This window comes from Suricata suricatta, chromosome 10, assembly GCF_006229205.1.
Source record: "Suricata suricatta isolate VVHF042 chromosome 10, meerkat_22Aug2017_6uvM2_HiC, whole genome shotgun sequence".
NCBI classification, from domain to species: Eukaryota; Metazoa; Chordata; class Mammalia; order Carnivora; family Herpestidae; genus Suricata; species Suricata suricatta.
Window position 1 is genome coordinate 119617251 of NC_043709.1, and position 17585 is coordinate 119634835.

The window sequence follows — 17585 nt, forward strand, 5'->3', positions numbered from 1 at the left end:
CCCCCACCCCCTAGCACACCTCGGCGGTTGCGAGCGGCGCGGGGGAGGGGAAGGGGCCGGGAGGTAGGCCGGGGCTGCGGGCCGGACGCGGCGGCGCGCACGCAGGCCTTGCCTCTCCCGGGCCTTCTCCCTCACGCCGGCCGCTGGGCGGGCGCGCACGCCGAGTGACGCTCGGAGGAGGAAGCGCAGCCCCCTTCCCCTCCCTGGCTGCCCCTGCCCCAGCGGGAGCCCCCCCAGTGCGCCTGTGCGGAGGCCTACTTGATTATGTGTGCCCTCTCCGGGCTCCAGCGTTAGCGGCCGGGTGGAGGTGGGGAGGGAAGAAGACGAGGAGGCGGAGGAGGCGGTGGAGGGGAGGTGGGGGGAGTCAGCAAGGACATGGCTCCTGACTCCTGTGCGGAACGTGAGTGACTGAGCGGCAGCGCCCGAGTGAGCGAGCGGCCGAGCGGCGGGCGGGGGCCGGGGCCGTAGGGAAGGGAGCGGGGACGCGGGTGGCTGTGCGGGGGGAAGCGCTAATTGGCTTGCATGTGTTTTTTAATGGTCCCCCCAACTCCCTCTTAGATGGTCTCTAGCGACCGGCCCGTGTCACTGGAGGACGAGGTCTCCCATAGTATGAAGGAGATGATTGGAGGCTGTTGCGTTTGCTCAGACGAGAGAGGCTGGGCCGAGAACCCGCTGGTTTATTGCGACGGGCACGGCTGCAGCGTCGCGGTGCATCAAGGTAAACACCCAACCGCCCGCCGGGCCGAACCCGGCCTGCTCCCAACCGTCACCGCTTCCCCCACCTTGGCAGCAACTGCCAGTTCTCCTACTGCCCCTCCCCCCGCCCCGCCCCCGCCCCGTTCCGCGGCCCGGGATTGACTCCGAGGGTCCGCGGCGGGGCGGAGGGGGTGTGGGCTGTGCATGTGGGAGAAAGTGCGTGTGGCCTGGACTGTCATGTGATTCTGCGCTCACTCTCTCAAGTGTCATTTGGCCGCCGCCTGCGCCCGGAGCGGCGGGGCTGGAGACTTTCCGAGGCGGTGGTTGGAGGCGAGGGGGGTGGGGTGGTGCGGGGCCACGGCCCGCGCCCGGGCGGTGGCGGGGGGCTGCGTGTGTATCCCCATCGGTGGTGTCGCGGTGGCCGTGGGTTTGGGTTTGGGAACGTGGAGGCCCCTCCCCCTTCACTGGCTGCTCCTGTCTGCCGCAGTGTGTCTGGAGACTTCCTGTGGCATGGAGTCGGGCTCCGGAATGCCACTCGCTGCGCCAGGGCGGGTCGCGGAGGCCGAGGGGTGGCCTTGCCGCTTTAGATTAGGGAGGGAAGGCGCCGCTGCTGCACCCCCAAGCTTTCTGGCGGAGACCCTGCTGCTGCGGAATGGGAGCTTCCTGCGTAGAAGACGGTGGCCTTCCGCCGCCGCGATCGTTCTGCTGCAGGGGTGGCTTGGCCCAGCTGCCCAGGGCTGGTGGACGAGGCTGTTCAGTGGCTGTATCTGGCCGCTTCCTCAGCTAAAGTGACTGCAGAGAAGAGGAGGTAGTGGTGCGGCCAGTGACTTGGGGGGCATCTTAGCTTATTTCTGGGTGTTTCCATTCGATGAGTTTTTCGGCTATTACAAAAAAGCCGAGGGCTAGTAAGAGAGTTTTCTGGCCATTGAAGTTTCTGACTTCCATATCTCGTGGTAAGGAAACAATCTAGATAATTTTTGGGTGGCTCTTTCCTGACCCTGTTACCAATCTGCCCCGCTGCCCATTTCTGAATTTGGCATGGAGTGATGTTGATATTTAGTAGTATATGGAAAGGACACTGCCAGATGAGACAAAGTCTGAAACATAAAGAGATTTAAGTGCACTCTTTTTTTTTTAAATTTTTAATGTTTTAAATTTATTTTTGAGAGATCGAGAGAGAAAGAGAGAGAGAGAGAGAGCGAGCAAGCGCGCAGGAGCAGGGGAGGGTCAGAGAGGGAGGGAGACACAGAATCCGAAGCAGGCTTCAGGCTCTGAGCTGTCAGCGCAGAGCCGGATGCGGGGCTCGAACCCAGGAACTGTGAGATTATGACCTGAGCCCAAGCCGGACGCTTAACCGACTGAGCCACCCAGGCGCCCCTGAATTACACTCTTTATAGAATGAAACCTTAGAATGAGGAAGGGAGACTTGGGACACAGTGAATTAATTACGGGAGTGCAGTTTTAATGACACCTAGTTGCTTTTTTTTTTTTTTTTTTGGAGAGAGCGCGCAGGTAAGGGGCAGAGAGATGGAGGGAGGGAGAGAATCCCAAGCAGGCTCCACACCATCAGGACGGAGCCTGCCTTGGGGCTTGAACCCACGAACCATGAGATCATGACCTGGATGGAAACCAAGAGTTGGGCCTTTAACCACCAGTCGGACCTTTAACCGACTGACCCACCCAGGCGCCCCACGCACCTTTCTTTTCTTTAAGGAGTGAAAACAATATGTGTTGAAACTATATTCTGATTTTAAGGTTTTAGAAGTGATGTGTAGCATTTCCATCACAGTGCTCATTGGCATTTGTGGAGGTATTTCTTATGAATTGGATCCTCAGTTATCAAGTTTTAATGAGTAATGGCATCTCCCAGTACAGAAAATAGTCATTTAAGCATAAATTCATTTAAGCATAAATAATTCAGAAGTAGTACTTCTGAATTAAAATGTAAGTTTTTGGATATCAATGCAGTGTTTCTTGACAGAACATTTTTACACTGATATATTTACAGATTTTAAAAGGAATTTCAAGTTTTGCTTTTGGGAATTAAAATTTATGTTGATTTTATATTATTTGAGTGTTTTCCAATATTTAAGATATTTTCAAGCTTCCTGTGAGCAAGTTCATGCGAGAATGTCAGTTGGACGTTAGTGTTCTAGGTTTTGGGAAAATTTCAATTCTTAGTTAAATGCCAATACGTTTTTTATAAAAAATTTTTTTTTAACGTTTATTTATTTTTGAGAGTCAGAGATACAGCATGAGTAGGGGAAGGGTGGAGAGAAAGAGAGACACAGAATCTGAAGCAGGCTCCAGGCTCTGAGCTGTCAGCACAGAGCCCGATGTGGCGCTTGAACCCACAAACTGCGAGATCATGACCTGAGCGGGAGTCGGACACTTAACTGACTGAGCCACCCAGGCCCCCCTTTTTTTTAAACTAGAGTGATTTAGATATACTCAGATCACTTCTTGGAATATTCACATCGTATATTTAGAAATAAATATGTACTTTTTAAAGTAACGGCTTCGAGATGTGATTCACATACTATACTATTTACCTACTTAAAATGTACATTTCACTAGTTTTAGTACATTTACAGAGTTTTGCATTTTTTGCCACACAATTTTAGAACACTTTCATCCTACCAAGAAACCTTGGACTGGTAAAGGTTACTACTGTCCGTTTCTCCCCATCACCTCCCCAACTCCCCTAGACAACCACTTGTGTACTTTCTGTTGACTTGACTGTTCCATTTTGTACAGATGGAATCATTTCACTTTTAACTTTACATTTCATTTTCTTTCCTGCAATGCTTGTTGCTCAATTTGACAGGTGATTTAGAAATACTTTTGTTAGCTTTACTTAAAATGCTTTTCTATTTAAACTGCAGGATACAGGAATGAATTAATGAGTTTCTAAGTTATTCTTTGTAAAGAACTTATGTGTTAAGTTTTCCTCAATTCTTCCTCTCATCATAAAAGAATAAGTACAATTTTTTTAGGTTTATTTATTTTGACAAGAGAGAGAGACGGCTGGGAAGGGGCAGAGAGAGAATCCCAGGCAGGCTCTGCAGTGTCAGTGTGGAGCAGGAGAGGGGTGTGTGTGGGGTGGGGTGGGCCCAGCTTGAAATGATAATCTTCAAGATCATGACCTGAGCCGAAATCAGGAGTTGGATGCTTAACCAACTGAGCCACGCAGGTGCCCCAAATAAGTACAATTTTAAGCTTATACTTATTTAAATAAAATAACAGAGGGCTGGTCCTTTTAACATTTTTATTAAAATGTCATACAGTTTTTAATTAGGTAGTAATAATATATATGTGGTAAATAAAAATATAAAATGTTTACATTCTTTACAAAGAAGGTATTTTATGTGAGTAGTCCAAGAGGTATTTTGTGAATAGTCCGAGAGGTATTTTAAGAGGGTTTTGAAAGGCTATTTGATTTTCTGTAATTTCTTTAAATTTTAATATATCTTAAAATATTTTATTTCCCAATAGCTTGCTATGGCATTGTTCAAGTACCCACTGGACCATGGTTTTGCAGGAAATGTGAATCTCAGGAGAGAGCAGCCAGAGTGGTAAGAACTGTTTATCAAAAATATTAAAATAGTTTAGTGAGGAGCTTAGGATGCTACACACTTACGTCTCAGTTTGAAGGGTTTTCAGTCTTTTGTTCAAATATTGAATTTGGGCCAAATATCGACTTAACTGTTTTAAACCAAAATTACAAACTCTGAGAAACAAGTTGCACTGCATAACTATGTGTCCATGTTGTACAGATAAAACATAAAGTTGTAGATGGGCTTTAGCCCTTCTTACTGGTTTGAGGGTTAAATTAGCTAATCATAGAATATGATGGCAGTAAAACATAAGGAAGTTAGGCTGATAATTCTGCTATAGGGTGTGTTTAATGAATTAAAAAACACTTTAGAGTTTAACAACGCCTATTCTTTTTACTGCATTGCACATGTATGTTTTAACTTTGAATGTTCAGTATTTTCAGACATTTAGTCTCGTTGGCACAGCAACATAAGAATCTTTTTTTACTTGGCTGGCTACCTTTTTCCTGAACACTTTTGTAAACTTCTTGTAATCATGAGAGAGATCTGTTTATTCTTTGTGGCCCAAGGCATTTTTTTACAATTGAACTTCTGGAAATATTAGGGAGAAATAGATTTAATTTCCATGACTCATATAAGAGTATTACTGTGTGCTATGTGATAGTTCTTTTTTGGTGTTGACTAGAGAATTTGGCAGAAGGTCGAAAACAAACATGTTGGTTTCTCTACCTACATGTGTAGCACGGAAGCTTTTTATTTTTGCCTCGGCAAGTTTTGATCAGAAGTCCTAGCTGGGTAGCCTGTTTAGGATTGTGAAACTTGGAGCAGTATTCTGTTCGTATGTTTTGTTTGTGTGTGAGAACACACTGTAGTGGAGTCACTGCCTCATCTAGCATCGCAGTGGTTGGAGTTAGCAAGTAGAGGATGAAACTAGTTAGACAGATTTTAGAACTTGATGTATGCATAGGTCTCCTCTTTGTTCTCTCTCTTTGTAGCATTTTATGGTTTGGGGGTTGATGGGTCACCAAGCAAAGGAAGTTATGTTTTAATTTATTAGTAAACATTGATAGTAAGGTGAGGCTATTCCAGAGGGTATCACAGTAGATTCAAGGCTAGAGAAAGATTAGAAAATAGGAAGGCAGATACTGAGAGAGGATAAAGAGCTCAGTCAATGGGGAGTAGTAGAAGGCCAAAATTATTTGCCTTAAATGCCACTTGTTGCCTGTTTTTATTCCTTTATTCTCTGAGGACATGGTCAAGATATCAGGGTAAATTTAGGTCGTTATCTTACAAGGCATATTGAAGAACACATCTTAGTGTTATTTGGTGGGATGTGGGGGCTGTTCGAGGTTTAAAAGAAGAGGCACACTTCCTTTAATTTCCTGCAGTGTACAGTTAACAAAAGATAAGTTCTTTTTAAAGAAACAAGAACTCATTCTAAGCTTAAATAGGCAGAGATAGGTCATTTGTTTATTTTAAGATTTTATTTTTAAAGAATCTGTACACCCCGCATGGGACTTGAACCCACAACTGGGGATCAAGAGTCATATGCTCTAGTGACTGAGCCAACCAGGTCCCCCAAGGGCATTTTAATGTAAGGCTAGAGGAGCCAAGAAGCCTGACATGGAAATGTATCCATGACTTAGGGAATTAAATTGGTCTTTTTTTTCTTTTTTTTTTTTTAAAGTAAATTCTTCCCTTTCAGTAATTAGGTGATTACTTTGCTTATTTATTTTTAAAATGATCTCTACCCTCATGCGAGGTTCAAACTCAGGACCTCAAGATCAAGAATCATATCCTCTGAGCCAGCCAGGTACCCCAAGAATTGAATTAGTCTTTATTTTTTATTTATATTTTTTTTAACATTTATTTTTGTGAGAGAGAGCGAGCTCTCTCATGCGAGTGAGGGAAGGGCAGAGAGAAAGGGAGACAGAGAATCCAGAGCAGGTGTGGGGCTCAAACCAACTGTGAGATCACGACCTGTGCTAAAGTTGGATACTCAACCAACCGAGCTACCCAGGTGCCCTATTAATTTATTCTTATTTATTTTTATTATTTTATTTTATTATTTTTATTTAAAAAATTTTTTATGTCTTTATTTTATTTTGAGAGAGGGAGACAGTGAGCAGGGGAGGGGCAGAGAGAGAGGGAGACACAGAATCCGAAGCAGGGTGCAGGCTCTGAGCTGTCAGCACAGAGCCCTGATACCGTGGCTCGAACCCACGGACTATGAGATAATGACCTGAGCCAAAGTCAACGACTTAACTGACTGAGCCACCCAGGTGCCCTTATTTTTATTATTAAAAAAAATTCTTTTTTAAAATGAAAACAATTTCTTATTATTTAATTTTGAGAGAGAATGACAGAGCTACAGTGGGGGAGGAGCAGAGAGAGAGACACAGAATCCAAAGCAGGCTCCAGGCTCTGAGCTGTCAGCACAGAGCCTGACGCGGGGCTCGTACACATGAACCGTGAGATCATGACCTGAGCCAGAGTCAGCAGCTTAACTGACTGAGACACCCAGACGCCTCTAAAAAGTTTTTTTATGTTTATTTTTGAGAGAGAGAGAGAGAGAGAGAGAGAGAGACAGCTTGTGAGCAGGGGAGGGATAGAGGAGGGGGGACACAATCAGAAGCAGTCTCCAGGCTCTGGGCTGTTAGCACAGAGCCTGATGTGGGGCTCAAATTGACAAACTGTGAGATAATGACCCCAGCTGAAGTCAGATGCTTAACTGAGCCACCAAGTGCCTCTTACTTTTTTTTTTTTAATGTTTATTTTGAGAGAGAGCGTGCAGAAGTGCTGGGCAGGTACGCAGAAGAGGGACAAAGAGAGACAGGAGAGAGAGTCTCTCCCAAGGAATAGAGGGAGATAGGGGAGAGGGATGAGAGTATGCTGATAGCATGGAGCCCCACTCGGGGTTTGATCTCACAAACTTCGGGTTAATGACCTGAGCTGAAATCAAGAGTTGGCCACTTAACCAACTGAGCCACCCAGAATTGAATTAGTCTTAACCTTATTTTTGCTTTTCTCTGTCTGCCTTATTCTTTTCCTTTCTGCAGGTTTCTCTGCTACTGGCTGTTTACTATCTGTTAGATATTATGTTAAATATTCTTCTGGTTTAATCATCTGAGCAAACCTTTGAGGTATTTTGTTCTTGTTTTTTGGATAACGACATCATGGTTTTAAGAGAAATGCATATCTATTTGGAGGCTGGGCTGTGATTAAGCTCTCAGCCATCATGTTCTGTATTGCCTCCTGGGGTGAAAAGCGGCTATACTTCAGCTCCGAATATTTTCTGTTTCCTATCTTAAGAGACTAAATGTCTGTCTGAATCTCATATTCCTTTGAGGGGAGAAAAAACACTGAGTTGGCTTGGATGAGGAGCCTGGCTCTGGACCAGTTAGCCATGGCTAGACGGTAAGGTTGCTTAAGACACAAGCTAGCTCGTTTCTAAGAGAAGAGGGAATTAGGAGCTGGTAGTACCTTGCCAGATACTGTAGAGTGAAAACCAGAGCACCAAAGTTGTAATTTTAGACAAGAAGTTTGGTAGCAGATGGAATGGATTGGAAATGGGAGGTTAGAAACTGAAACACAGGATATTCTACTAAAAATGTGAGAGTAGAAGGGGAGGGAGTAGAAAGGAAGGGAGGGAGCATTTTGAAAGATGAAATGACAAATGAATGTTGGGTAAAGGAAAGGGAGTAATCAAAGACCATTCTGAGTATCAAAGATAATCACTCTGAAATGGTGATACCATAAATAGTCACAGAACAGTGGTAAAAGGAGAGCAAACTGGAAGAATAACGAAAGTTCTGTTTTGGGCATGTTAGTTTTGCTGCTGCTAGGATTTTCATTGGAAATTTAGGATTAATGTAATGGAGTCAAGTTGGAGTTGTAGCTGTCTAGAAGGAAGACTAGGAATCAATGACTTTTTTTTGTTAGAGAAAAGGAAAATGAAGACGGCTATGGTGAATATCCATCCACATTTGTGGAGAGTAAGAGTACAAGTTACCAAGGACAGATCAGGAACTGTCAGGGAAGGAGAACCGGGAGTAGAAGGCATCTGGTTTCCTAGGGAAGAACAGTTAACAGTGACCTTGCTGTGAGAACCTGAACGATTGAGAAAAGTTTCTGAGACCACCGTTGTAGCTCCGGGTTTGGGCAGACCTCTCATTATAGGGTGCTGAAGAGGGGAGAGATTGTAGGATTAGACTTTTGAAAAAGTAAGGAAAGAGGAAAGTTAGAGTGAGGGAAAGTTTGGTTGGTTTTTAAGGAAAACTCTTTGTATGTGGGCATTCATTCTTCCGAAAAAGCACTTGAATTGCTTTATTTACCTCAAGTGGACATGTATTTTTGCTGAAGATTTTTGATTAGACTTAACACTGTCTACTTTCTTGGTGGTTAGAGATTGACACTTACTGATGTCAGTTTTGTATTTTATGGGTCTTTGTTCTTAATTACCACAGGCTGAACAGACTTACTGGAAATGTTCTCTACTTATATAATTTTAATGAGATAAAGAGGATATATTAGATTTTAAATATTCTACTTTGAAGACATAGAGCATATTGTACACGAGTAAAATGGCCAAAAGCCCATTAGGATTTTACAGTATTGCTATTCTAGCTCTAAATGAAAAAACTATTTTCTACTACCGGAGGTGAGATGTAGCTTTTTCCTACTGTTCTGCCTCTTTATATCATACTTATTCCTGGCTTCTTAACATTGTTGGGGAATATACACCAAGATTTTAGGGATTGGCCTAGACTTGCACATTTTTTCAGTTTTTGTTTAATGAAGATATATAATGCAAAAGAGTCCCTTATATGTTTATAAAACTATCTAAAGTATATCCTTAACTAGTGTGTTTTTATTTAATATTAATAAGTAAAATTACATTAGTATGTATTTGCCACAGTTATGAATCTAGAACATGAAATAAGTATTCTCCACTCACAGTGAACTAATATTCTTCATATTTGCCTCAAATCTTGCCTTCTTCTTAGAATAATAAATTAAAAAAAATTAAGTTGAAATACTTCTGGGGAGCCTCGGTGGCTCAGTCGGTTAAGTGTCCGGCTTTGGCTTGGGTCATGATCTCACAGTTCGTGGGTTTGAGCCCCATGTTGGGCTCTGTGCTGACAGCTCACCTGGAGCCTGCTTCGGATTCTGTGCCTCCCTCTCTCTCTCTCTCTGTCCCTCCACTGCTCACGCTGTCTCTCTCTGTCTCTCAAAAATAAATAAAAAACGTTAAGAAAAAAAGTAGAAATACTTTGTGTACTCTCACCAGTCTGAGTCATCCATTATCCTTTTAGTGTGTCTTGGGACCAGCCTCTCTCTCTTTCTCTCTCTCTCTTCTTCTCCAGTTTCGTTGGAATATAATTGACATATATAGCATTGCATTATTTTAAGTTCTACAATATAGTGATTTGATATGTCTGTATATTGCAAAATGATTACCACTGTGAATTTAGTTAACATTCATCACCTAACAGAGTTGCAATTTTCTTTTCTTTAAGTTTATTTATTTATTTCAAAGAGAGAGTGAGAATCCCAAGCAGGCTCCATGCTGTCAGCACAGAGCCTTATGCGGGGCTTGATCTCACAAACTGAGATGACCTGTGCCAAAATTGAGATTTGGTTGCCTAACCAACTGAGCAACCCAGGTGCCCCTGTTTTTTTTTTTTTTTTTAAGCTTCTTGTCCTTACTAGAACTCAACATAAGGCTTGAAATCACGATCTTGAGATCAAGACCTGAGCTGAGATCAAGAGTTGGGTGCTTAACCAACTGACCCACTGAGGCTCCCCGTTTCTTTTCTTTTGATGAGAACTTTTAAGCTTTATTCTTGGGGCGGGGCACCTGGGTGTCTCAGTTGGCTAAGCATCTGACTTTGGCTCAGGTCATGATCTCGTGGTTTGTGGGTTTGAGCCCCACATCAGGTTCTGTCCTGACAGCTCAGCCTGGAGCGTGTTTCAGATTCTGTATCTCCCTCTCTCTCTGCCCGTCCCCTACTCATGCTCTGTCTCTTCTGTCTCAAAAATAAATTAACATTAACAAAAAAAAAATTTATTCTTGGGGTGCCTGGCTGGCTCAGTTGGTAGAGCATAGGACTCTTGATCTCAAGGTCATGAGTTCAAGCCCCATGTTTGGGTGTAAAGCTTCCTTAAAAACAAAAAAAACCCAACTTAAAAGATTTACTCTTAGTAACTTTCATATATATATATATATATATATATATACCATACAATATTGTTATCTATAGTCATCATGCTGTATATTACATTTCCAGAACTTACCGTGTAACTGGAAGTTTATACCTTTTGACTGACCACCTCACCGCTTCCCCCACCCTCCATCCACCGTCTCTGGCAGTCACCACTCTTTCTATGAGAGTGGTTCTTGTAGAGTCCATATATAAGTTGAGATCATATAGTACAGACGGTTCCTGACCTGGGATTTTTTGACTTTACGGGGTTGTGAAAGGAGTATATGTTCAGTGGAAACTGTATTTCAAATTTTGTTTTTTCTCCCAGAATAGTGATACACAGTACGATAACTCGTGATGCTGAGTAGCAAAGGAGAGCCTCAGCTCCCAGTCAGCTGCCAACTTGATAGGTTCTGTGTTAGATGGTTTTACCCAAATGTAAGTGAGTGTTCTGAACACGTTTAAGGTAGGCTAGGCTAAGCTCTGATGTTTGGTAGGTTAGGTGTATTAAATGCATTTTCAGCTTATGATATTTTCAACTTGTGATAGGTTTATTGGGACATAACCCCATTGTAAACTGGGGAAGATCTGTATTTGTCTTTCTCTGATTGTTTCACTTAGCATAATGCTCTCAAGGTCCATCTGTGTTATTGCTCACAGCATGATTTCCTTCCTTTTCATGGCCAAATAATATTCCTTTGTCTGCATATGCTACCATCTGTTTTAGGACTTACACTGCATGTATATATTCATAAATATCATCTAGTATTATTTTACAGGAATGGTATTGTTGTATAAATGCTCTGTAACTTGTGATACAGCTGCATTAATACATAAATGGTCTAGTTCATTCTTTTTATCTGCAGTTTGGTGTTATAGAGCCACAATTTATTTAATTTCCTTATTTTTATGTTTGTTTTATTTTTTAAAACTTTATTTTGAGAGTGTGAGTGTGTGTGTGTGTGTGTGTGTGTGTGTGTGTGTGAGCGGAGGAAGGGCAGAGAGAGAGGTAGAGAGAGAATCCCAGGCAGGCTCTGCATTGCCAGCTCAGACCCTGACATGGGGCTTGATCCCACGAATTGTGAGATCATGACCTGAGCTGAAATCAAGAGTTTAATACTTTATTGACTTAGCCGCCCAGGTGCCCCTTGAGTTGTGTTTTTTAAAAAGGGGTTTATAATTTAGCTATAACATTACTGATGTTTTTGTTCAACCCAGTTTTTTGTTTCCCTTGATGCTTTATGATCATTTCTTTAAAAAATTATTTATTTTTGAAAGAGAGAGAGACCTAGAGTGCAAGTGGGGGAGGATCAGAGAGAGAGGGAGACACAGAATCTGAGCAGGTTCCAGGCTCTGAGCTGTTAGCTTAGAACCCGATGTAGGGCTTGAACCCACCAACTGTGAGATCATGACCTGTGCCAAAGTTGGATGCATAACCGACTGAGCCACCCAGGTGCCCCTCTTTTTTTTTTTTTTTTTATTATCATATAGATCTAGGGTTCCCCCTCCAGCATCAGTGCCTCAAAAATAGTAAACAAGTTATATTGGTCTCTTTGTCTAGGAATGTTTCCATTTTTCTTGTATGCTAGTTTGGATTTTAGAGTAATAGCTGTTTTCCTGTAAGTAATGAATTTATTCTAGTTTGTCTTCTGGTATCTAATTGTGCTAATAGCAAATCTGTTGACAGTATGTTTATCCTGCTTCAGAGTTGATCTGCTTTTTCATTCTCAATATTTCTTCCATTTTGGCAGATTTTCTGTTCTCTCTTTAAATGTCACATTCCCATTTAATTTTCTTCTGGAACTATTACTTCTGTATATGCTCGAGATTCTTGTTCTTTTTTGCTTGTCTTTTAATTTCTCTTTCATATTTTATTTTTTTTTAACATTTATTCATTTTTTTTTTTTGAGAGAGAGAGAGTGAGTTAGTGGTGGAAGGGCAGAGAGAAAGGGGACACAGAATCTGAAGCAGACTCCAGGCTCTGAATTGTCAGCACAGAGCCTGACATGGGGCTTGAACTCTTGAACTGTGAGATCATGACCTGAGCTGAAGTCAGACCTTTAACCAACTGAGCCACCCAGGCTCCCCATCATCATATTTTCTATTTTCTCGCCCTGTTATGGATAATCTCTTTAGCTCTGTCTTGAAATTTATGCATATTGTTAACCCTGTGGGTGAATTTCTTGTCTGAGTGAAGTATATGTAGAATTTCTATTTGTTTGTATTTTTCCATTTGCCTCTTCTTTTTTAAATAATATTTTGCTATTATTGCCTTATGAACATTTGAAACATACTTATTTTAGGGGCCCCTGGCTGGGTCAGTTGGTGGAGCACGTGACTCTTGATCTCAGGGTCTGAGTTCAAGTCCCACATTGACTGAAGAGCTTATTTTAAAAAAAACACTTAATTTTAAAACTGCTTAGAGATTTTAGAATTCTCTCAATTAGAATTGTTGGCTAACTGTGGTGGTATATGTTTTCACTGTAATTTTTGTCTGTGAGCTAATCCTCAGGAGTTGTCTTCCTTGGGATTCCTGTTCCTCAAGGAACGCTGTGAAGATGTTGGTGGGAAGGTTTTGCCTCTGCTCTGTCTCTGAGGAACCCTGTTTGACCTTCACAAAGACCAGGTTATAGTGGTTTCTGCAGATGAGGAACTTACAAATTTACAAATTCTTTCATGTAAAAGGAATTCAAAAGGCTTTTAAATCTTTTATGACAGCCCTGTGACATCATTTGGGATCAGGCTTTTTTTGTCCTCCTGCTATACCAACCTTAGCACCTGGTTTTTGTTTTCAGGGGTGTCCCTGAATCAGAGCATGGCAGCTGGAACAGTCATCGGGACTGCGGACAGAAGTTGTAGGCTGAAGGGGGGGATGCTGAACTTAAAAGTGTTTTTCCTCCCAGCTGACTTACTCTCTTTAAGTTTTCCTGAAGCCCCAGTCAACAAATTATGCTTAACTTTACTGGCGTGTAGTTGTTAGAATTCAAAATATGGGTCAATTGAAGAACTAAATACAATTGTGGAGTTTTGTTACTAAGGGAGATCTCCTGAATGGCTTTGGGGTTGGTAACAGCAAGAGTTTGCCTACTTGAGTTCATTGCTCCAGATTGTTAACTTTTGTTTCTTGAGTTGGATTGCAGTACCATTTACTTATTTATTTAAAATTTATTTATGTATTTTGAGAGAGAGATCATAAATGGGCAGGGAGGGGCAGAGAGATAGGGAAAGAGAAAATTCCAAGCAGGCTCCGCACTGTCAGCCTAGAGCCCAATGTGGGGCTCGAACCCACGAACTGTGAGATCATGGCCTGAGCTGAAACCGAGTCGGACCTTAACTAACTGAGACACCCAGGTGCCTCTGTATTTTCTCGAAAGAGAGAGATAGAGTGCCAATGGGGGTGGGGTGGAGGAGGGGCAGTGAGAGAGGGAGATTATCCCAAGCAGGCTTCCTGCTGTCAGTGCAGAGCCAGAGTGGGGTTTAATCTCTCCAACCAAACTGTGAGCTCATGACCTGAACTGAAATCAAGAGTTTGATACCCAGATGCCTCAGTACCCTTTAGATGATGGATATTGGGCCCCCCACTCTCTCTGTGTTGAGTTTCCAGTTTTTCTAGAGTGACTCCTCATGTCCAGAAAAGAAATCTTATGTTAGTGTAGCATCTCTAGTCTTACTGGTCTAGGCTTTATTTTTCTACGATAGGTTGCCCTCTGGTTGTGTGATAGGCCCTGAACGGCGCCTGTCCTCGTGCAGGGAACCCAGTTAGAATTTTTGTGTGTGTCCAGGGTCCATGCTGGTGTCATTGTCAACCCCACTCTTTAGAGTGTGTATATTATTATTAGATCTGATATCTTCATTGAGTGCCTCAGCTTCAACTAATGTGTATTCTTTTAGCTTTTCTTTTTTTTATTTTTGCCACCTGGAGATTTACCTTTATTTACATAATTAAAAATTGTTTTCAAATGTATTTATCTTTGAGTTTTTTAAATTTTAATTTACCTTTGATTCCCGAGTGCAAGAAGGCAGCTGCGGTTTAAAAATTTCATATATAACTTTCTCCTTTTTATTTCTGTACAAGCAGTTTGGCTCGTATACTTTAAATAGAATGCCTTCCGAATTGGGGCGCCTGGGTGGCTCAGTCGGTTGAGCATCTGACTTTGGCTCAGGTCATGGAGCTTGCTTTGGATTCTGTGTCTGTCTCTGCCCTTTCCCCACTCTTGCCCAGTCTTGCTCGCGCTCGCTCTCTCTCTCTCTCAAATAAACATTGGGGCACCTGGGTGGCTCAGTCATGATCTCACAGTTCTTGGCTTTGAGCCCCAGGTAGGGCTCTGTACTGATAGTTCATAGCCTACAGCGTGCTTTAGATTCTCTGTCTCCCTCTCTCTCTCTGCCCCTCCCCTACTCTTGCTCTGTCTCTCTCTCTCTCAAAAATAAACATTAAAAAAATAGACATTAAAAAAAATGGCTTCAGAGTTAAACATCTGCTAATTCATATCTGACATTTGCTATTAAATTCCTCATAGTACATTAAGTTCTTAGAGCTTTGAAAGAGGTGCTTTTAGAAAATTAACAGATACAGTTCTTATCACCGTAGAGAAAATGTAGTAAATGGTTAATTTTCTGTGGTCTCTTTGGAGTTGTTCTTTTACTGTGAGAAGAGCCTAACCTACTGGCTGAGATGAAGTAGGTGCTTAATACTTGTTTGTATCGGTGCCTCCCCTGCCTGTGCAGCTAGTGAGAGAAGGGAAATTGATGCCTTGCCCAGCACCTGGCACCTATTTATTCCTTTTTTTAAATTTATTTTTTATGTTTATCAGTGATAAATGCACATAGGTATTACCTGAAAACTTTTCTCACCCAAACTAAACGGTACCTTGCTGCTTTGCCCTTGACCCTTCATCTCATTACCAGCAGCAGCCTCTTTTGGCTGCTCCTTCTGGTATTTACTTGTATATTTCTATATTGTTTTTTATTTATTTTTATTTTATTTTATTTTATTTTTTTTCACAATTTTAAGTATTTGTTTTGAGAGTGAGAAAGAGATTTAGAGCGTGAGCAGGGGAGGGGCAGGGTGGAGAGAGGACCCCAAGCCCGCTCTGCACTGTCGTCTCAGAGCCTGAGTTGGGGCTCAACTCAAGAACCATGAGATCATGACCTGAGGTGAAATCAAGTGTCGACGCTTAACCAGCTGAGCCACCGAGGCGCCCCACAGCTGTTGCATTTTAAAGCTTATTTTTATTGAGTAAACTCTATACCCAACTTGGGGCTTGAACTCACCATGAGGTGAAGAGTTGCGTGATCTAACTGAGCCAGCCAGGCAACCCATCAGCAGCTCTTCTTGCCATACCAAATTTAGTAGTTGCCTTTCAGTATATCACAATTTTTTTTATAAGTCACTAGTGTTGAGCAGTGATATTTACATTATTATGACTATTTAAATATTCTTTTTTGAGCCAAAAGTATACTTTTTTGTATTAATTTTTTTTATTTCCTTGGGATTAATAATCATCTTGTATTTTAACTTTCTTTGTATTCTTTATTTCAGGCTAAAATTTTGCCCTCTGGTTGCTTCTTCATATAATCTTCCAAATGGTGGTTAATAGTCCGGTAGTCTATTCATAAAATTTTCCATGAATTCAATTTTCCTTTTCCTCTCTCTCCTCTTCCTCTTTTCCTCCTACTCCCCATCCTCTTCCTCTCTCCTTCCTCCCCCTTCCCTTCTTCCTCCCTCTTTCTCTTTCCCTCTCCCTCTCCCTTCTCTTCTTTCCCCTCCTGCCTCCTCCCTTCTCTTTTATTTTTTGCTTATTTTGGATTCTGTATTTTAACATTTCAATTCCCTGTTTCTTCATCTTTAATGGTTTATTTTCTTGTTTAGAGGGGTATCTCTAGTAACTTCATAGGAATTGGTGTGTGAGGAATAATTTTTTCAAGGTTTGCAGGTTTGATATAATTGCTGGCTTTAGCATCTTGATTGATAGTTTGGCTGAGTATAGAATTCATGGTTGGAAATCATTTTCATTCAGAATTTTGGCAATTGACTTTTTAGCTTTCAGTGTTTCTGTTAAGAAATCCAGTAAGGTTCTGATTTCTAATACTTTGTATGTGATTTTTCTCTCTGGATTTAGTATTTTTTTAATACAGGTTATTTCCAATATTTTTCATGGTAATGTATTTCTCCTTACTCATTATATTGGACATACAGTGGCCCTTTTGATTTGGTCAATCATGTTAGGGAACTTAAGTTCAGTCAGTAGTAGAATTTTTTCAAATTATTTTTTAAATTTCCTCAGTTCTGTTATCATTCATTTTCAGTATTTTTATTTTTAAATTTATTTTTATTTAAATTAAAAATTTTTTTTTAGTTTACATCCAAGTTAGTTAGCATATAGTGCAATACTGATTTCAGGAGCAGAGTCCAGTGATTCATCCCCCGTGTGTAACACCTAGTGCTCATCCCAGGAAGTGTCTTCTTTAATGCCCCTTACTCATTTTGCCATCCCCCTACCCACAACCCCTCCAGCAACCCTCAGTTCTCTATATTTAAAAGTCTTTTGGGGCGCCTGGGTGGCTCAGTCGGTTGAGCCTCCGGCTTCGGCCTAGGTCAGATCTCACGTTCGTGGGTTCGAGCCCCGCGTCGGGCTCTGTGCTGACAGCTAGCTCAGAGCCTGGAGCCTGCTTCCGGTTCTGTGTCTCCTTCTCTCTGTGTGCCTCCCCCTCTCATGTTCTGTCTCTCTCTCTATCAAAAATAAATAAAACATTAAAAAAAAAAGTCTTTTATGTTTTGGCCCCCTCCCTGTTATATTATTTTTGCTTTCCTTCCCTTATGATCATCTGTTTTGTGCCTTAAAGTCCTCATGTGAGTGACGTCTTATGCTATCTTTCTCTACATTTGCTTAGCGTAATACCCTCTAGTTCCTTCCAGGTTGTTGCAAATAGCAAGATTTCATTCTTTTTGATTGCCAAGTAATATTCCTCGTGTGTGTGTGTGTGTGTGTGTGTGTGTGTGTGTGTGTGTGTGTATTTGGGCTCTTTCCATACTTTGGCTATTGTTGATGCTACTGTTATAAACATTGGGGTTGCATGTGTTTCTTTGAAACAGGACACCTATATCCCTTGGATAAATACTGAG

The 17585-nt window shown here is 41.9% G+C and overlaps 1 protein-coding gene across 11 annotated transcripts in view; it reads left to right on the plus strand.

Moving 5' to 3' along the window:
- The window catches only part of MLLT10 (MLLT10 histone lysine methyltransferase DOT1L cofactor), a 235419-nt gene continuing 217834 nt past the window's right edge, over positions 1–17585 (plus strand). For 9 of the 11 annotated variants that reach the window (XR_003914122.1, XM_029953343.1, XM_029953347.1 and 6 more), the window contains exons 1-3: positions 338–426; positions 559–718; positions 4192–4271. Coding sequence is in view for 10 of the 11 variants with exons in the window: in XM_029953343.1 (XP_029809203.1) it covers positions 559–718; positions 4192–4271 (240 nt within the window). In the remaining variant the exon portion in view is untranslated. Of the gene's footprint in view, positions 308–337; positions 427–558; positions 719–4191; positions 4272–17585 lie in introns of those variants that run through there. The other 2 variants (XM_029953345.1, XM_029953344.1) reach the window with 2 other exon arrangements.